We start from the raw sequence: 19296 nt of genomic DNA on the forward strand, positions 1-19296 counted from the left end.
CCTAGGCTTCCCCTTCCCAGACCCCTAGCTGCCCCTAGGCCTGCCAGGCAGACAGACAGCCTCGCTCTGGAGCCACAAGTCCCTGGCCAGATGCACATTCTCAATGCCATCCAGTCAGGTCCCTGCACACACTGGTGAGAGTGTGACTCACCTCTCACCAGCCAAGGAAGAAGCCAAAGCTCCACCTGGCAGCTATCCGTCCCCATCTCCTTCTAGATATCATCAGCCTGGCAAATAGATGGGGAAACAATGGAAACAGTGACAGACTTTATTTTCTTGAGCTCCAAAATCACTGCAGATGGTGACTGCAGCCATGAAATTAAAAGACACTTGTCCCTTGGAAGAAAAGCTATGACCAACCTAGACAGCATATTAAAAAGCAGAGACATTACTTTGCCAACAAAGCTCTGTATAGTCAAAGCTATGGTTTTTCCAGTAGTCATATATGGATGTGAGAGTTGGACCATAAAGAAGGCTGAACACCAAAGAATTGATAGTTTTGAGCTGTGGTGTTGGAAAAGACTCTTGAGAGTCCCTTGAAAGGAGGTCAAACCAGTCAATCCTAAAGGAAATCAATCCTGAATATTCATTAGAATATTATGCTGAAACTAAAACTGCAATACTTTGGCCACCCAATGTAAAGAACCGACTCATTAGAGAAAACCCTGATGCTGGGAAAGATTGAAGGCAGGAGGAGAAGGGGATGACAGAGGATGAGATGGTTGGATGGCATCACTGACTCAATGGACATGAGTTTGAGCAAGCTCCAGGAGATGGTGAAGGACAGGGTAAACTAGTGTGCTGCAGTCCATGGGGTCACAAAGAGGCAGACACGACTGAGCGACTAAACAATAACAAAGCCTGCTTGTGTTTTCATTCATTTCATTTCATCAAATATGCTTGGGCTCAGTTCATGCCCTCCCAAAGTTTTCAATTTTGTGTGAAAGACAGAAATTGCCAGCCAGCAATGACTGTGCTGCAGGGTCATCAATCCTGTCAGACCCGTTGCCTCTTTTTTATGACAAATATTTCACAGCACTCTTTACTATCCTGAAGGAAAATTCTTGGACATACCATATAATATGCCAAAATACATACAGGTGAGGCAATCAGCCCTTGCAGCTACCTAGAGGAAGATCAGTCCAGACAAAGAATACCGTAGCTCTTGGAAAGGAAAGAGTAGGAAAACAATAGTGAGTGACATTAGAGAGGCCAAGGTGTGGGTGAATGTGGGGGCCAGATGGTGTGAGACTTTGTGGATGAGAAGCTTAGCTTTAAGTCCTGATAAAGTCAGAACTCTCATTGTTCTAAAGACAAACTTCAGAGAGAGCCCAGTGTCTCCATATGTGAGTCTTGGGAAGATTCCCGGAGAAAGATAGGAGTAAAGAGGTAAGGTGAAGTGAGGGAAGTGGTGAAGGTCTTCTGATTGCCAGAATAAGCAGGTTGATCTTTGGGAATGATTTGTGTGTGTGTGTGCATGTGTGTGTGTATGTGTGTGGTTAGCACAGCTATGTGTCCTGCATGATGAAAAATCAGCATTCAGATATCACCCTTTTATTTTTTATTTTTAAAGGAAGAGCAGGTCCTTAGTTATTTTGGGTTGCACTTGGTCTTCTTTGCTGTGCATGGGCTTTCTCTTCTTGCAGGGGCTACTTAGTTGCAGTGCTTCTCTTGTTGCAAAGCACAGGCTCTATGGCATGTGGGCTTTAGTAGTTAGGCATTCGGGTTCAGTGCTTGTGGGACATGGACTTAGTTGCTCCATGGCCTGTGGGATCTTCCCGGACCGGGAATCAAACCCATGTCCTCTACATTGGCAGGCAGATTCCTATCCACCGTACCACCAGGGAAGTCCCAGACATCACCCTTTAAAAAAGTTAGTTTGCAATATTTCGGTCTTAGAAATCATCTTTCTGGTTAACAACAACAACACACAGAATGAAAGAAATCAAAACAAAAACATTTTTCCTGATGCTGAAAAAATAATATGTTCCCAACAGACAGTTGAAAATACAGACAAGAAACATCACCAAGAGATAATCATTGTTGACATTTTGAAGCCTTTCCTCCAAGGCTTTTTTCCTGTGTGTCCAAGTATATAGTTTTTTCTTATAATTAGTAGAATATGATATCCAGATTTATTTTTCCCATGTCATTAGATATTCTTGGAAGACATATTTAATAGCTACATATCAATTTTATGTTGTATGGATGGGCCATAATTTATTAAATCTGTTCTCTTAAAGGGAAACAATATAATTAATACCTTGAACAGTCTCATAGCTGACTTCTTCCATTTTTCTTTGAACTTTAGTTGATGGAGTTTGGTTAGTATCCTAGACACACAGGCTCAATGAGTGGGAGGAAAAATGGCCAATCTGCAATTCTCCGCTTGTGAATGACCACATCAACAGATACACAACTGATTGGCTTGTTTGAGAAGCCAATCATTAAAACAGCAGAGAAAAACCAGCCTGACCTCCACATGGTTATTCAGTCCATGTCTAGAGACAGGCGCAGCTCCTAGACCAGCCTGAACACTCGCCATCTGCGTGAGAATAAACTGCGGCCTGTGCAGTCTTCAGCGCCATCCCTAATGCCTTCACCCAGGCCTCTTGCTTCTGCAGGCTTACCCAGGCAAGCAGGGGCTCTGGGGCTAGGCCCCTCTGTGAATGCAAGAGCCCTTCCAGAGGTCAGTGGTCACAGAATCACCCCCAACTCTGAGTTGTGTTCACCCTGGAGGAGTGCTAAATCTCAAAGTTGTGGCTAATGATTCATTTTCTTACCTTTTTTAAATTTAATTTTTAGTTTATATTGGGATATAGTTGATTTACAATGTTGTGTTAATTTCAGGTGTATGTGTGTGTATGTGACCACACGTGCTCAGTCACGTACAACTCTGTGACTCCATGGACTGTCGCCCGCCAGGCTCCTCTGTCCATGGAATTCTCCAGGCAAGAATACTAGAGTGGGTTGCCATCAAAGCGATTCAGTGATACATTTACATATGTTCATTCTTTTTTCAGATTCTTTTCCCTTACAGGTTCTTTCTTTTCAATGTCTTCATTTTTCTGACTAAAAAAGACAGTACACTAATTCCAGGAAATTTGGAAAACATAGCAAATATTAAGGAGAAGACCATAAATGTCACTCTGTTCCACATCTATTTAAAAGTGTTTCTTAAGGTACAGAATATGAGCAGTAGGGCAAAGCGATTAAGAACTTGGGCTCTGGATCCAGACTAAATGCCATTGCTTACTAGCTCTGTGACCCTGGGCAAGTTGCTTGACCTTTCTGTACCTCAGTTTCTTTATTTGTAAATGGCTTTATTTTATTTAAAATAGATTTTTGATATTTTATGTGTCATGGAATTTTTTTTTTTTTTTAAATACCGCATTAAAATCTTTATTTTGATTACTGAGATTTTTGGAGTCGCTTAAATTTTGCACTGGCCTTATCCTGGCTCTCATCCTGGGGGCTGCCAGCAAGACTCAAGCCAGAGTAACCTTCCATTCTCCCCTCCTGGCTGTGGCTACCCTCTCCCAGCCTTCAGCCCACCTGCTGACCTCTGGCCTCCAAGGCCCTCTCCTGGGTCAGGGAGGGCTAACATGTTAGAGTAGGCCAGGCCACCACCCCAGAGAGAAAGGCTGTTTGTGCTGTGGTCTCGCCAGCAGCCTGATTAACATGCGGAAAGATGCAAATTGAAGCAATCCTGCTGTTAGAGAAGAACTTAATATGTTTTTTAAAAAGATGGGGTGAAAAGGCAGAAATTGCAGAAAATTATATATTGCTGGAGCTGTTTTTACCATCCCTGCAGTTGATTCCAGAGATGCTTCTGGTTTGGGAAAGGCATTTTATGTGCTCAGGGAGCCCCCCTCTCTCTGACTGAGAATGTCAAACAGCAGGATCTTTGACCCTTGGCCAGATTTTGCTGCTCCCTAATCCTGCTTGCCCAGTACATTTTATTGCCTCTTCTGGAGTCACGTGTATATCAAGGGCTGATTCATTTATTAACCCTTATTTAAGAGGAACAGTCAAAGCATAGTAAATATGACTGTTACCATAAACCATGTGAAAGCGTGAAAGTGTTAGTTGGTCGTGTCTGACTCTTTACAATTCCATGGACCATAGCCCACCAGGCTCCTCTGTCCATGGAATTCTCCAGGCAAGAATGCTGGAGTGGGTAGCCATTCCCTTCTCCAGGGAATCTTCCCAACCCAGGGATTGAACCTGAGTTTCCTGAATTGCAGGCAGATTCTTTACTGTCTGAGCCACCAGGGAAGCCCAACATAACCCATAACCCATAGCCACCTTCAAAAGCAAGTCCCTCAGCAGCTCCATGTTCCTTGTCTCAAGGGCTCCCCCATGGGTTGTGCACCCTTTAGAGAGGAAGGGTGCCTAGGTTACGGCTAGAAAGTCTCTGAAGTTTTGTCTTATGGCCATGGATTTGAATGGCCCCATACTGTTTATCATAATGGGCTTTTGGCAAATGTTACTGGGTCTAGATGGTGTTAGGGAGGACAGATCAAGTTGAACAACCAAATAAATCTCTATCAACGCCGCACACATATTTGCTATGGGGGTGCGGTAGGGGAACGAGGTGTGGCCCACTGATGGATTTTTCCAGTTAGGTGAATTTCAGAGCCAATCTTTTATCTTTTTTTTTTGGACTAGTTTGCACAGAGGAGACTTTTCTAAAATGGATTTCACACTTCTCTGACTTCTCAAACTGAGACTGCAGAACATAATTAAACTTATCTTGATGATTCAGGGTCATCATTTGGAATCTCAGTTATTAATCTTTGGAGCCAGACTGTCTGGTTTCAATCTAAGCTTCTCCTCTTATTAAGCTTTGTGGCTTCAGGAAAGAGTATTAACCTCTCTGTGCCTCAGTTTCCTTAGCTTTAAAATGGGAATAATCATTGTATTTATCATAAACACTAGCTGGACACTGGCAATTTCATATGGGTCAGCCTAGGAGTAAATGGCACTCAGAAAGGGTTGGCTTTGATTCTTTTATTTAATTTTTTTAAATTTTATTTATTTAATTATTTTTGGCTGTGCATGGACTTTTCTCTAGTTGTGGCGAGCGGGGTCTTCTCTCTGGTTGTGGTGTGCAGGCTTCTCACTGCTGTGGCTTCTCTTGGAGCACAGGCTCTAGGGTGTGTGGGCTTCAGTACCTGCAGCACATGGGCTCAGTAGTTGTGGTTCCCGGACTCTAGAGCCCAGGCTCAATAGTTGTGGTGCATAAGCTTAGTTACTCCGAAGTATGTGGGATCTTCCCAGATCAGGGATTGAACCTGTGTCTCACACATTGGCAGGTGAATTCTTTACCACTGAGCCACTAGGGAAGCTCCTTAAATTTATGAGTGTAGTTGCTTTACAATGTTGTGTTATTTTCTGCTGTGGCTCTGATTCTTTTAGCTGTTCTATGCTAGGCTCTGTGGACTGGGACTTAACATATATTATCTCCCTTGGTCTTCCAAACAGTCTCAGGGGGAAGTCTCCGTTTTCCAGAGGAAATGCCAAGACTTAGGTGAAATTGCTTGCCCCACGCTGCTCGGCTGGCAGACAGCGGGGGTGGGGTGGGAGTCTAATCAGGGGCTGTGGCTCCTCTGTACTCTTTCCTCTGTCAGGTGCTGTGCTGGGACCATGACCCTCCCAGTGGAGCCCTAAATGGTCCCTGAAGTTATGGTCTATTAAGTTCTGCATTAATATTTTTCTGATATTTCTACTCCCCTTCCTGATCTTGCAGGGCCCCCCATGGAGTTTCCTAGGCAGTAAAAATAAGAGACTGTTCCTCTGGATTTTGTGGCATCTGTTTTGGTTGTTTTCAATATATGTATGCATTTTATTGGGCTTCCCTGGTAGCTCAGACAGTAAAGAATCTGCCTACAATGCAGGAGACCTGGGTTCAAACCCTAAGTTGGGAAGATCCCCTGGAGAAGGCAATGGCAACCCATTCCTGTGTTCTTGCATGGAGAATTCCATGGACAGTGGAGCCTGGTGGGTTATAGTCCATCAGGTCGCAAAGAGTCAGACATGACTGAGCAACTAAAACACACACATTATATAGTCAGCCAGTATAAACTGTCATGTGTAGCTCGTCTGTGTTCATTCAGGTGAGGGTGTCACACAGGTGACCCCCAGCTGTGGGAGAGGTCACTGTGATAACCACCAAGTTATGTCCTGGGGAGGCTGAAGGGACCCTGGATTCCCAGACTGTCCCCTGAGCACCAGCCTTCCCCAGATGCCAGCCCATATGGTCCCTGTGGCATTGGCACCAAAACCTAAGCCGTCCAGCTTTAAACAACAGTGGTGGCATCCTGTCCACTGCATCACTTTTTAGAAGAAGAAGCAGGACGAGGGCTTGAAGAACTGCTGGGACTCGCTAGAACTCAGAGCTCTGTGTTCCTTGCTGAGGCTCCTCCTCAGCAGAGTATGGTCCTCTCTGTTTTCTGATGTTACTAATGGTTCCATCCAGGGGGAGGAGCCAGGACCCCCTTGATGGGCATGGGATCTGTTCACTGGGGGTTTCCAGGTGACACTGTTGTAAAGAACCCACCTGCCAATGCAGAAGACGTAAGAGACATGGGTTCGATCCTGGGGTTGGGAAGATTCCCTGGAGAACAGGGCAATCCACTCCAGTATTTTTGCCTGGAGAATCCCATGGACAAAGGAGTCTGGTGGGCTACAGTCCATAGGGTTGTAAAGAGTTGGACAGGACTGAAGTGACTTAGCATGCATGCATGATCTGTTTAGCCATACAAGACCTGCTCTTGGCTTAATGCTCTGCTGTCACAGTCTTGAAATCTCTTAATACTCTTTGAAAAAGGACCTCACCCTTTCCTTTGGCCCTGGGTCCCACAAATTACACAGCCAGCGCACAGTTCAGGGAGGGGAGGGGAGCCCACCGGGTCCTATGCCACCTCCTTTTCCTAGGCCTTGGGATGGAGCTTGCCAGGAAAGCATTTAGGTGCCCCCTCCATCCAGCATGAGATGCGATTGGAAATTTCTCCTGGGTAGAGCTAATAACTGTTAGAAGTGGACTTCAGTTCAGTTCACTCACTGAGTTGTGTCTGACTCTTTGTGACCCCATGGACTGCAGCACGCCAGGCTTCCCTGTCCATCACCAACTCCCAGAGCTTTCTCAAACTCATGTCCATCGAGTTGGTGATGCCATCCAACCATCTCATCCTCTGGCATCCCCTTCTCCTCCTGCCTTCAATCTTTCCCAGCATCAGGGTCTTTTCCAATGAGTCAGTTCTTCACATTAGGTGGCCTAAGTATTGGAGTTTCAGTTTCAGCATGAATATTCAGTGAATATTCAGGACTTCCAATGAATATTCAGGACTGATTTCCTTTAGGATGGATTGGTTTGATCTCCTTGCAGTCCAGGGCACTCTCAAGAGTCTTCTATACAGTTCAAAAGCATCAATTCTTCGCTGCTCAGCTTTCTTTATAGTCCAACTCTCACATCCAAACATGACTACTGGAAAAATCATAGCTTTGACTAGATGGACCATTGTTGGCAAAGTAATGTCTCTGCTTTTTAATATGCTGTCTAGGTTGGTCATAGCTTTTCTTCCAAGGGATAAGCATCTTTTAATTTCATGGCTGCAGTCACCATCTGCAGAGATGTTGGAGCCCCCCAAAATAAAGTTTCTCACTGTTTCCATTGTTTCCCCATCTATTTGCCATGAAGTGATGGGACCAGATGCCACAATCTTAGTTTTGTGAATGTTGAGTTTTAAGCCAGCTTTTTCACTCTCCTCTTTCACTTTCATCAAGAGGCTCTTTAGTTCTTCACTTTATGCAATAAAGGTGGTGTATCTGAGGTTATTGATATTTCTCCTTGCAATCTTGATTCCAGCTTGTGCTTCATCTAGTCTGGCATTTCACATGATATACTCTGAATAGAAGATAATAAGCAGGGTGACAATACACAGCCTTGACGTACTCCTTTCCCAATTGGGAACCAGTCTGTTGTCCCATGTCCAGTTCTAACTGTTGCTTCTTGACCTGCATACAGATTTCTCAGGAGGCAGGTCAGGTGGTCTGGTAGTCCCATCTTTTGAAGAATTTTCCACAGTTTTCTTTGATCCACACAGTCAAAGGCTTTGGCATAGTCAATAAAGCAGAAGTAGATGTTTTTCTGGAACTCTCTTGCTTTTTTGATGATCCAAGGGATGTTGGCAATTTGATCTCTGGTTCTACTGCCTTTTCTAAATCCCTCTTGAACATCTGGAAGTTCACGGTTCATGTACTGTTGAAGCCTGGCTTGGAGACTTTTGAGCATTACTTTGCAGCGTGTTGCTGCTGCTGCTAAGTTGCTTTAGTCGTGTCCGACTCTGTGCAACCCCATAGACGGCAGCCCACCAGGCTCCACCATCCCTGGGATTCTCCAGGCAAGAACACTGGAGTGGGTTGCCATTTCCTTCTCCAATGCATGAAAGTGAAAAGTGAAAGTGAAGTCGCTCAGTCGTGTCCGACTGGTAGCAACCCCATGGACTGCAGGCTACCAGGCTCCTCCGTCCATGGGATTTTCCAGGCAAGAGTACTGGAGTTAGATGAGTGCAATTGTGCAGTAGTTTGAACATTCTTTGGCATTGCCTTTCTTTGGAATTGGAATGAAAACTGACCTTTTCCTGTCCTATGGCCACTCCTGAGTTTTCCAAATTTGCTGGCATATTGAGTGCAGCACTTTCACAGCATCATCTTTTAGGATTTGAAATAGTTCAACTGGAATTCCATCACCTCCACTAGCTTTGTTCGTAGAGATGCTTCCTAAAGCCCATTTGACTTCACATTTCAGGATGTCTGGCTCTAGGTGAGTGATCATACCATCGTGGTTATTTGGGTCATGAAGATCTTATTTGTATAGTTCTTCTATGTATTCTTGCCACCTCTTCTTAGTATCTTCAGCTTCTGTTAGGTCCATACCATTTCTGTCCTTTATTGTGCCCCTCTTTGAATGAAATGTTCACTTAGAAGGCTAAAGATGTTTCTGGGAGGGTGTGAGGGACAGCCCTGGAGTCTAAGTGCCTTCATTACTGCCACTGTGTCATCTTCAGTTCAGTTCAGTCGCTCAGTCGTGTCTGACTCTTTGCCTCCCCATGAACCGCAGCACGCCAGGCCTCCCTGTCCATCACCAACTCCCAGAGTTTACCCAAACTCATGTCCATTGAATCAGTGATGCCATCCAACCATCTCATCCTCTGTTGTCCCCTTCTCCTCCTGCCTTCAATCTTTCCCAGCATCAGGGTCTTTTCCAATGAGTCAGCTCTTTGCATCAGGGGGCCAAAGTATTGCAGTTTCAGCTTCAACATCAGTCCTTCCAATGAACACCCAGGACTGATCTCCTTTAGGATGGACTGGTTGGATCTCCTTGCAGTCCAAAGGACTCTCAAGAGTCTTCTCTAACACCACAGTTCAAAAGCATCAATTCTTTGGCACTCAGGTTTCTCTATAGTCCAACTCTCACATCCATACATGACTACTGGAAAAAACATAGCCTTGACTAGATGGACGTTTGTGGACAAAGTAATGTCTTTACTTTTTAATATGCTGTCTAGGTTGGTCATAACTTTCCTTCCAAGGAGTAAGCATCTTTTAATTTCATGGCTGCAGTCACCATCTGCAGTGATTTTGGAGCCCCAAAAATAAAGTCAGCCACTGTTTCCACCGTTTCCACATCTGTTTGCCATGAAGTGACAGGACCGGATGCCATGATCTTAGTTTTTTGAATGTTGAATTTTAAGCCAGCTGTTTCACTCTCCTCTTTCACTTTCATCAAGAGGCTCTTTAGTTCTTCACTTTCTGCCATAAGGGTGGTGTCATCTGCATATCTGAGGTTATTGATATTTCTCCCGGCAATCTTGATTCCAGTTTGTGCTTCTTCCAACCCAGCGTTTCTCATGATGTACTCTGCATAGAAGTTAAATAAGCAGGTGACAATATACACCCTTGATGTACTCCTTTTCCTATTTGAACCAGGCTGTTGTTCCATGTCCAGTTCTAACTGTTGCTTCCTGACCTGCATACAGGTTTCTCAAGAAGCAGGTCAGGTGGTCTGGCATTCCCATCTCTTTCAGAATTTTCCACAGTTTATTGTGATCCACACAGTCAAAGGCTTTGGCAGAGTCAATAAAGCAGAAATAGATGTTTTTCTGGAACTCGCTTGCTTTTTCGATGATAAAGCGGTTGTTAGCAATTTGACCTCTGGTTCCTCTGCCTTTTCTAAATCCAGCTTGAACATCTGGAAGTTCACGGTTCACGTTATTGCTGAAGCCTGGCTTGGAGAATTTTGAGCATTACTTTACTAGTGTGTGAGATGAGTGCAATTGTGCGGTAGTGTGAGCATTCTTTGGCATTGCCTTTCTTTGGGATTGAAATGAAAACTGACCTTTTCCTGTCCTGTGGCCACTGCTGAGTTTTCCAGATTTGCTGGCATATTGAGTGCAGCACTTTCACAGCAGCGTCTTTAGGATTTGAAATAGCTCAACTGGAATTCCATCACCTCCACTAGCTTTGTTCATAGTGATGCTTTCTAAGGCCCACTTGACCTCACATTTCAGGATGTCTGGCTCTAGGTGAGTGATCACACCATCGTGGTTATCTGGGTCGTGAAGATCTTTTTTGTACAGTTCTTCTGTGTATTCTTACCACCTCTTCTTAGTATCTTCGGCTTCTGTTAGGTCCATACCATTTCTGTCCTTTATTGTGCCCATCTTTGCATGAAATGTTTCCTTGGTATCATCTTGGATGACCTCTAAAAGTCTCAGTTTCCTCATCTGTAAAATGGGGAGACTAGAGGAGTTACTTCTTATATGTGTGTAAAGAGGGCTAACGCAGCACCTGGCTTTGAGTAAGTGCTCAAGAAGTCAGCCATTCTCTAATCCAGGTCTGAAGTCCTCGATTTCTCAGGAAGCTCTCAGATTCCCAGAGTTTCCCAGTCCTGTCTCCTTGTCCCTCTGAGGTAGTCAATGCTGAGGCACAAAATAAAAGCTGCCATTACCTGGGCACCTCTGGACGCTGGCTGCTGTGCCTGGGCACTGCCCCTAGGGGCTCCCTTCAGGGGACCCTTCAGCCCAGGCTAACTGGAGCCCAGCTGTGCCCCGAGTCAGAAGAAATCAGTGATTCTAAAGATATAGGAAAGCGGGCCTCATGAAGGGTAGTGTGCTCTGTGCTGGAAGAGGCATCACTTTGAAATCATGTTGCCTTCATACATGTTGAATTTCTGCTCTGCCAGTTGCCAGCTGTTCATCTTGGGCAGGTTACCTAGCTTCTGCAACCTCCAGCATCCTCATTTGTAAAATGAGCATTATTATGAAAAAGGATGATTCTGAGGGCTAAATATGCTAAGGCTGTAAAGCCCTGAGCCAAGGGCTGGCCTACACAGATGGTAACTAATCGCTGTTTGTGGAATGAATGAATGAATGAATAAGCTAGTGGGTGGAGCTCTGTTTGCTGTTGTCAGATGCCCTTGAGGGAAGGCTTGTGAGCTGGTAGAGGTGGGCGTGGGGCAGGGACAGGGGCCACACACAGGCAGGGGCAGGGAGGGAGAGGGGAGAAATACCCAGATCATCATAACTCATGCACACACAGAACTCAGTGTGCGCCGTATACTCCTCAATGTTGTCGTCAGGTAACTCATTTCATCCTCTGACAAGCCTACGAGGTAGCCTTTCCTGTATCCCCATTTTACAGATGAGGAAACTGAGCCCAGACAGGGAGAGGAGCTAGATCACACAGCTAGTGAGGGATGGAGTGGAAGCAGGCAACCTGGCTCCAGAGACCATATTCTTAACCAACATACCGTATCCACCGTCCCAAGCTTTTTTCCTTTTTTTTACAAATTGATTTATTTATGGCTGTGTTGGGTTGCTGTGGGCTTTCTCTAGTTGGGGAGAGCAGGGACTACTCTCTAGCTGCGGTGGGCAGGCTTCTCATTGCAGCGGCTTCTGCTGTTGTGGAGCATGGGCTCTAGGGAGCATGGGCGCACTAGTTAGACTTTGTTGCCCCATGGCATATGGGACCTTCCTGGACCAGGGATTGAACCCATATCCCCTGCATTGGCAGGTGGATTCTTAACCACTGGACCACCAGGGAAGCCCCCTGCCCCAACATTTGACCATGTCCTTTGAGCTGTGAGAGGTGGCATCTTCATCTCTGCCACCACTCTGGTCCTCACTGGGCTGTGGGACTGATCTCCAGAGACCCTCTTCCCCACTGAGAAGAAATGGGCAACATGAGAGAGTGGGTATTTCCTGACAGGCCCGGCCCTTGAGGGCAGGCCAGGCCCCAGGGACCATCACCAGAACCCTAAGCTCTGGCCAGTTGGCAGCTGACTTGTCGGGATGCAGAGCTTTCAGGCTGAAGAGCCCACACGGGGATGGGCAAAGAGGAGGATGCAGGGGCATCTCTGCCCAGTGCCCTGTTGGCCACAGTGAGCCGGGGGGCCAGGAGCCATGTGAGAGGAGGCGCCCAGGATCCTCACGGGGCCTGGGTACCTGCCACATGCTCTTGGGCTGAGGGTTGGGTCGGCCAGGGCCGTTAACTCATCAGAGGAGGCAGAAACCTGGGGCTCTGTTTGGCAAACTTGTGGGGGTTGCTCCCTGCTCTGAGCTGTAGGCTCCTCAGCTGTAAGATGAGGGAGCGGGGGTCACGGTCTAGCTGCACCCGCCTCAGAGTTAGATGGGTCTTGTGTGTGTCAGTGCATGTGGAAGACATGCTTAAACTCAGGAGCCAAGCAACCCTGTGAGGGAATGAGGCGATGTGGACCGCGAGGGCTCTGGGGCTGGGTGGCCAAGCTCAGAGTGGCTCGGGTTAGTCATTTCAGCTGTGAGCCACTCGGTAAACAGTGATGACACCATGTGTGTGAGCCTCGACTGGGGGGTGACGTGCCTGCAGCGTGCTCTCCTTCAGCCCTCGCCACGGCCCTCTGCGGCGTGCGCTGCCATCAGCCCCACGTCACAGAGGGGAGACTGAGGCTCCGAGAGGTCACCTCCGCATCTGCTCACGCAGCAGCAAAGTAGCAGAGCCAGGATTCTAACTGGGGCAGCCAGCTTCACAGCCCAGCTGCTCCGCCAAACCTGCCGGGGAGGGCTGTCTGAAAACAAAATGAGACCTTCCAAAGTGTGAGCTCAGGGCCTGGCACCTTGTGCCAGGCAAACGTGAACTGCTGCTGTCCTTTCTAACTGGCTTGGTGCCTGGAATCCCCAGGCCCCTGGGCCGTGTTTCCACAGGGACGGGGGTCCCTCTCCAGCCCTCTGCTGCCTCACACTCCTGTTCTCCTTCCTCCCCACTAGGACGTCGCCACAATGCAGTTCTGCGCCAACAAGCTGGACAAGAAGGATTTCTTTGGGAAGTCTGACCCCTTCTTGGTGTTCTACAGAAGCAACGAGGATGGAACGTGAGTTCTCCGGCAACACTTTCAGGGGCACGGGTTGGGGGGTGGGCTGAACGGTGATGGCTTGGGCTGGCTTGGGCCCCTGCTCTGGGTAGACATCAAGGGGCCCCAGGAGCTCCAGGGGCTCCTGGCTGCACAGATGGGGCTGGTGGGGGACAGATGGCAAGCCCTCAGTGACATTCTGAGGGTCTTAGTGATGGTGAGTGCTGGGTGTGTCAGAGATGGAGGCAAAAACAAGCGAGAATTCGGGGTCCATCTGACAGTCCACTCCTTCTTCAACATCGATCAGTCCCCATCTCTAAACCTAGTCTTCACCCATCCACAGCCCTCTGACACCCCACGACACATGTCCTCCCACTTCTTCCTCCTCAGCGTGGCAAATCTGCACCCATCTCCCCACCTGGCCCCACACTCTGCCACAAGCTTCATTCAAATTCCCTCCCATCTTTGAAACCAACTCCCCCCTCCCCAATCTCCTTCTCTCTTCTCCTTCATCTGGAAGCCACCCACAGTATGATGGAAAGACAGATGACTCGTTAGCCAATGTAGGTCAGTGATGTACACAGAGGGACAGATTCTAGGTTGAGGGTCTGGGGACCTGAGTCCTCTCCACCAACCGGCTGTGTGACCCCAGACAAGTGTGCCCCCTCTCTGGGCCCGTTTTCTCATCAGTGAAATGATCTGGTTGGATGAGGTGGTCTCCACGGTCTCTTTAAGCATCATAGCTCTGGGAGGCTGCTGCCACTTACGGCTGGGATTCTGCAGAATGAGGAAGCCAAGGGGCCAGGGAGGTTAATTAGAGAAGCGCTGCTGGAGAGGGAAACTGGGGAGCAGGTTTTGAAGGAGAGAAAGAAAATGGGTCCATGAGGGTTGGGGGTTGGGAGGGGAGGGGAAACTCAGGGAAGAATAACAGTCTAGAGAAACAGTGTGTGCAGAACTAGTGTGCCCTGAGCAGAGGGCAGGGAGGCCTTGCTAAGGCCCCTCGAATCTGAAATTCATATGTGTGTGTGTGTGTTGGGGGGCAGGGCAGCAGCAGAGAGGAGGTGTTTAACTTCAACGGAAAAACGGATTTTTAAACCTGAACGTACAAAACAAGGGAAATTTTGTACGATCATTTGCATAACAAAAGGATTCTTTGTCTCACCAGAGGACTCCTAGCAGAATTTCTTTAAATAATCCTTGTTGACTTTGATTTGACTTGAGGGAGGGAGAGACAGGTCAGAGTGATGTTCTGGGTGCCCATGGAAATGTCCACGCAGCTCCCCTCCGGCGGGGCTGCGCCAGGGCTGGTCTCAGAGGGGAGGGCCGGGCCGGCAGCGGGGAGGGGCTTGGGCTCTGGAGCAGGAGATGGGTGTGTTGCAGGGTGTTAGCCCATGATTAATCTGGCAGAGCGGTGTGTAGGATGGATGGGGAGGGGGCGGGGGCTGGGAGAGACTCGTGACTGACACGGTGAGCAGGTGGGAGGTGCTGAGCCCGGCGAGCTGCGCGGTGGAGACTGGCAGGGGCGGAAGCGGGAAGGGAGGATGGGGCGAGAGGCCGGTGCTTGGCCTGGCGTGGCAGAACTGGGGTGGGGGCTGCAGCCACACCCCCTCCCCGGTAGAGGAACTGCGGGGAACCCAGAATGTTGAAAATAACAGAGGAGTTGGTCAGATGGGGCCGGCGATGGGGGGTTATTTGAGGGCGGGTTTCCCTGGAAGCAGGGGCTGGGTCTCTCTGGGGTGGGGGGATGGGGGCAACCCAGGGCAGCTGGAGAAACTGATCCAGAGGGAGTGAAATGTCACGCCTGCCATCCCAGGAGGGAAAAGGGCAGGAACCATCCACAGAGCAGCCCCTGTGCTGCCGGCCCCTCAAACACCTTGTGTCCTTCAATCAGAATCATTCGACTGGGAGCAGGAATGTGGTGATGGACAGCCAGGCTCGCCAGTGGCTGCCGGTCATCAGCTATGTAACCTTAGGCGAGTGTCTGAGCTGATGGAACTTTCTGGGATGGTGGAAATGTTCTGTATCTCACTGCCCCATATGGTCGCCACCATGTATAACTGCTGAGCCCCTTGAAAGGGATTAGAGCGACTGAGAAACTGAATTTTTTTTAACTTTCATTTCAGTTAACTTAATGTGAATAGCCACGTGTAGCTAGTGGCCGCCATTCCGGGCAGTGGAGCGCTACCCTCTGCGGTTCAGTTTCTTGGCGATGGGGAAAATCCTAACACTTCCCTCCCAAGGAAGCCGTGAGGATTAAATGAGTTAATTCGGGTTATTAGAGCAGGGCCTGGCGGCATTCGTTACGGTTCTTTCGGGGAGCTGGGGGAGCGCAGTCTCTCCGCTGGGGCTGCACAGCTGGAGGCAGCCGCGCTGGGACCCCAGCTCGCATCTGTCTGAGGCTGTTGGTTCTCACCGCCCACCCCCGCACCCCACCCGCGGAGCATGTGTTGAAATGAATTGAACTGAGCTGGGAGATGACTGCGGGGACCCTTTCCGCACCAGGGCCTCGTACCCGCCTGCGGGTGGCAAGTACATCAGGGGATCAGGGGCCTGTGGATTTAGCGATGGAAGCGGGGAGGTTGGGGAAGCATAAAGAAAGTGGTTTCAGGCAGGAGTCTGAAGCGGAAAGCAGACCTCACAGGGCTCAGGAACAAAGACATACAGGGAGGACTTGAGGCTTCAGAGCGTAGCCGGCTTGCTCAGGCAGTTTGGCCGGCCTGGGAGAGGAGCTCGAGAAGGCAGGTGAGGAGGCCGAGAGGGTCTACAGTAGGTCTGGTGTCTGTTCAGGTGGGCAGTGAGGGCTTTTGCGAGGTGTGAACCTCCCCCGCCCCAGCCCCGCACCACCAGTTGCTGCTCCAGAGTCTCCCTTCTGTCCACTCCCCTCATCCCGCCCCACCCCAGCCAGGCTCCTCTTCCTGCCCAACCTGCTGCCCCAGCCTGCGGGCAGCAGTGGCCCCTCCTCCCCGGTCCCCATTCCTCTCATCACCAGCTCTGGGGTGTGTGGGGAGGTCTCCCACATGAACCTCACACTCCAGCGGGTGGGCGAGAAGGAGCACAGAAGAGAAATGCTGAGCCGTGGTGACAGGAATGACATTTTGACTTGAAAATTGCCAGAGAAGAAATGGCACAGGGCTGTGTGCTTAAAGGCAGGGCCCAGGCACCTTCCCAGGTGACCTTTCCAAGCCGGGAGGTAGCTGGGGTGGGTGCTGGGGAATCTCAGGGGCACAGACCCAGCCCTAAGCTCCACTCGGGCTCCCAGCTGCCCCTCCATGGGGGCTTCCAGGGCAGGGCCCCGTTAGGCATGGCATGGGGAGTGGGCCAGGAGCTGGATGGGCACCCAGCTGGGATGAAGCCAATTCTGCACTTTCAGTTTGCAAAGCAAGCTCGTGCATTCAGACTCGAAGAACCGAGAGGGTCTTAGAGATCATCTCAGCCAGGGGCTTTAATATCATTGGCTTGAAATGCCAGTGAGGGCTATGGAGACTCTCCTCTGAGAAATACATTTATTCGTTAGTTCATTCCAAAAAAATACTACATGAACACCTGACTAAGGTCCAGGCACACTTCTGAGCGCTAGAGTTATACCAGGGAACAAAGAAGACAAAGCCTTGACATTATGGAGCTTACATTTTGGTTTCAGACTGTAAAAGAAATGAGAAAGACCAGTCAAATGTCAAATAGTGACAGATGGGATGAAAATAGCAGACTGAAAGGGACTAGGAGCTGTCAAAATCAGGGGACCAGGGGGCTGTAAATTTTAGATAATGGTGCTCTGGGCAGGTACTCATGTCACAGACATGACATTTGAGCAAAGACCTGAAGGAAGAGATCAGGTGAGCCAGGAACATGGGAATCTGGGTGAGAGTGGTCCAGGCAGCGGACAGCAAGCACGTGAAACTCAGACACCCAGTTCCACCAATGATTTCAAGGGTTCACAGATTCCTAAAGCAACGCCCCCAGATCCTTCCATGGGTCTCAGATAAAGAAAGTCTGATAGTGGCCAAGTCCCTGGGATCACAGGTGAGGAAACAGAGGCCCAGAGAGGGACAGGCTTATTCAAGGCCCCCCAGAGAGCATCAGGGGCCAGAACAACATCTCCTGACAGTCCTGCCTGGTGCAGGAATCCTCTCTGCAGCATTTTCAAGAGATGGCTATCTAACTTCAGCTTGGATGCTGCTAGTGACGGGCAGCTCATCATCTCACAGAGCCGTTCTCTCTACTGAGTGGCACCTGCCGAGACGGGCCCGCCAGCCCCTCTGGTGTCAGGACTGACGGCCCCCCTTCTCTCCTCTGCCAGGTTCACCATCTGCCACAAGACAGAGGTCGTGAAGAACACCCTAAACCCAGTCTGGCAAACTTTCTCCATTCCCGTGAGAGCCCTCTGCAACGGGGACTATGATCGGTGAGATGAGAAACTGTCCCTCTCCCCAAGCCCAGGTGCGGGACGCATGGTCGCGTGGATGAGGGCCAGCCCATCGGTAGGAGGAGACCTCCTGGAGCTGCGTGCTGGCGGCCCTGTTGAGGGCGGGCCTGGGAGTCCCTCTGCCTCCCTGGGCAGTGTCTGCTTTTCATCTCTTCACAGCCCTTCCCTCCCCACGCCCCGTCTCTTTCTTCCCAATCTGAGTTCCCATTGGTGGAAACCCTCCAAGACTGGGGGTGAGGGGTGGGGCTGGAAGGTACCAGGGATTTCTGGGAAGCCAGGGTGTTGGGGCACCAGGCCTGGAGCTCAGTGGCTGGTCTTTTCACTTTTCACTGTGCCCCAGAGGGCAGATCTAATTGCAGGCAGAGGTGGCCTGGTCCCCACCTGCCCCATTTCCTGGCTGAGGGACTCTGGGGAGTCAGGATCCTAGGATATGCTCTGCCAGACAAGTTGCCATAAGTGGGGGTGAAGGATGCAGTGCAAAGAGCTCGTGGAGTTTTTTTTGATCCTTCAAAGCCTACTCATAATACACGTCCTCACTGAGTGCAGATTGCTGAATGTGGATACCAGATATGTACTTTCTAACCCTGGCTCTGTGATGAAAAGGCACTGTCAACCTGGGCCGACTCTGGCCTGTCTGAGCCTCAGTTTCCTCATCTGTAAACTGGGTATTTAAACATCCACCTACCTTGTAGGGCTGCTTTGACGCTCACATGATACAACCTATATAATAAGGCTCTGGTTTGGAGACCTGGGTTCAATTCCTGGTTCGGGAAGCTCCCCTGGAGAAGAAAACGGCAACCCCCTCGAGTATTCTTGCCTGGAGAATCCCATGGACAGAGGAACCTGGCAGGCTAGAGTTCGTGGGATCGCAAGAGTTGGACACGACTTCGTGTTACCTTTCTTTCTTTCTTGCATAAAACGCTTCCCTGGTGGCTCAGTGGTAGAGTCCACCTGCCAATGTAGGAGACACAGATTTGATCCCTGGGTTGGGAAGATACCTTGGAAAAAGAAATGGCAACCCACTCCAGTATTCTTGCCAGGGAATTCTCATGAACAGGGGAGCCTGGTGAGCTACAGTCCATGGGGTTGCAAAATAGTCAGACACGACTTGGCGATTAACAGCAACAATGCATAAAACACCATTCAGTGTTTCATCCACAAATGTTTGTTGACTCCCTGCCATGTGACAGGCACTGCGTCAGATGCTGGGAAGTCAGCAGGAAGCAGAACACACAGTCTTCACCCTTCACCCAGCCTCTGGGAGTTTACATGCTAGTGGGGGAGGCAGACATTAATCCAATAATCACACAAAGAAACGTATAATTACAAATTGTGGTAAGTGCGACGGGTGGGGGAAAGGGGTTTGTGGGACGGAGCTGTAACACAGAATTGGTCCGTGTTTAGTCACAAAAAACCAGCCTGGTTTCCTGGTGATTGCTAGAGCTGGTGGGCAAGCTGGTAGGGGCTTCCTGGTCAGGGCTGC

At 49.2% G+C, this 19296-nt stretch overlaps 1 protein-coding gene and 1 long non-coding RNA gene across 4 annotated transcripts in view; one reads left to right on the forward strand and one right to left on the reverse strand.

Moving 5' to 3' along the window:
- CPNE5 (copine 5) overlaps positions 1-19296 on the forward strand; it is a 103315-nt gene that overhangs the window by 52542 nt on the left and 31477 nt on the right. For 2 of the 3 annotated variants that reach the window (XM_025270803.2, XM_006050414.3), the window contains 2 exons: positions 13308-13411; positions 17688-17792. In XM_025270803.2, the coding sequence (XP_025126588.1) occupies positions 13308-13411; positions 17688-17792 (209 nt within the window). Of the gene's footprint in view, positions 1-2486; positions 2690-13307; positions 13412-17687; positions 17793-19296 lie in introns of those variants that run through there. The other variant, XM_044930667.1, reaches the window with a different exon arrangement.
- Positions 16883-18669, reverse strand: LOC123330108. Its single transcript, XR_006545783.1, has 2 exons — positions 18499-18669; positions 16883-17031 (listed from the first exon to the last, which is right to left on the reverse strand). It is a non-coding gene; the product is annotated as an uncharacterized LOC123330108 (long non-coding RNA).

This window comes from Bubalus bubalis, chromosome 2, assembly GCF_019923935.1.
Source record: "Bubalus bubalis isolate 160015118507 breed Murrah chromosome 2, NDDB_SH_1, whole genome shotgun sequence".
NCBI classification, from domain to species: domain Eukaryota; kingdom Metazoa; phylum Chordata; class Mammalia; order Artiodactyla; family Bovidae; genus Bubalus; species Bubalus bubalis.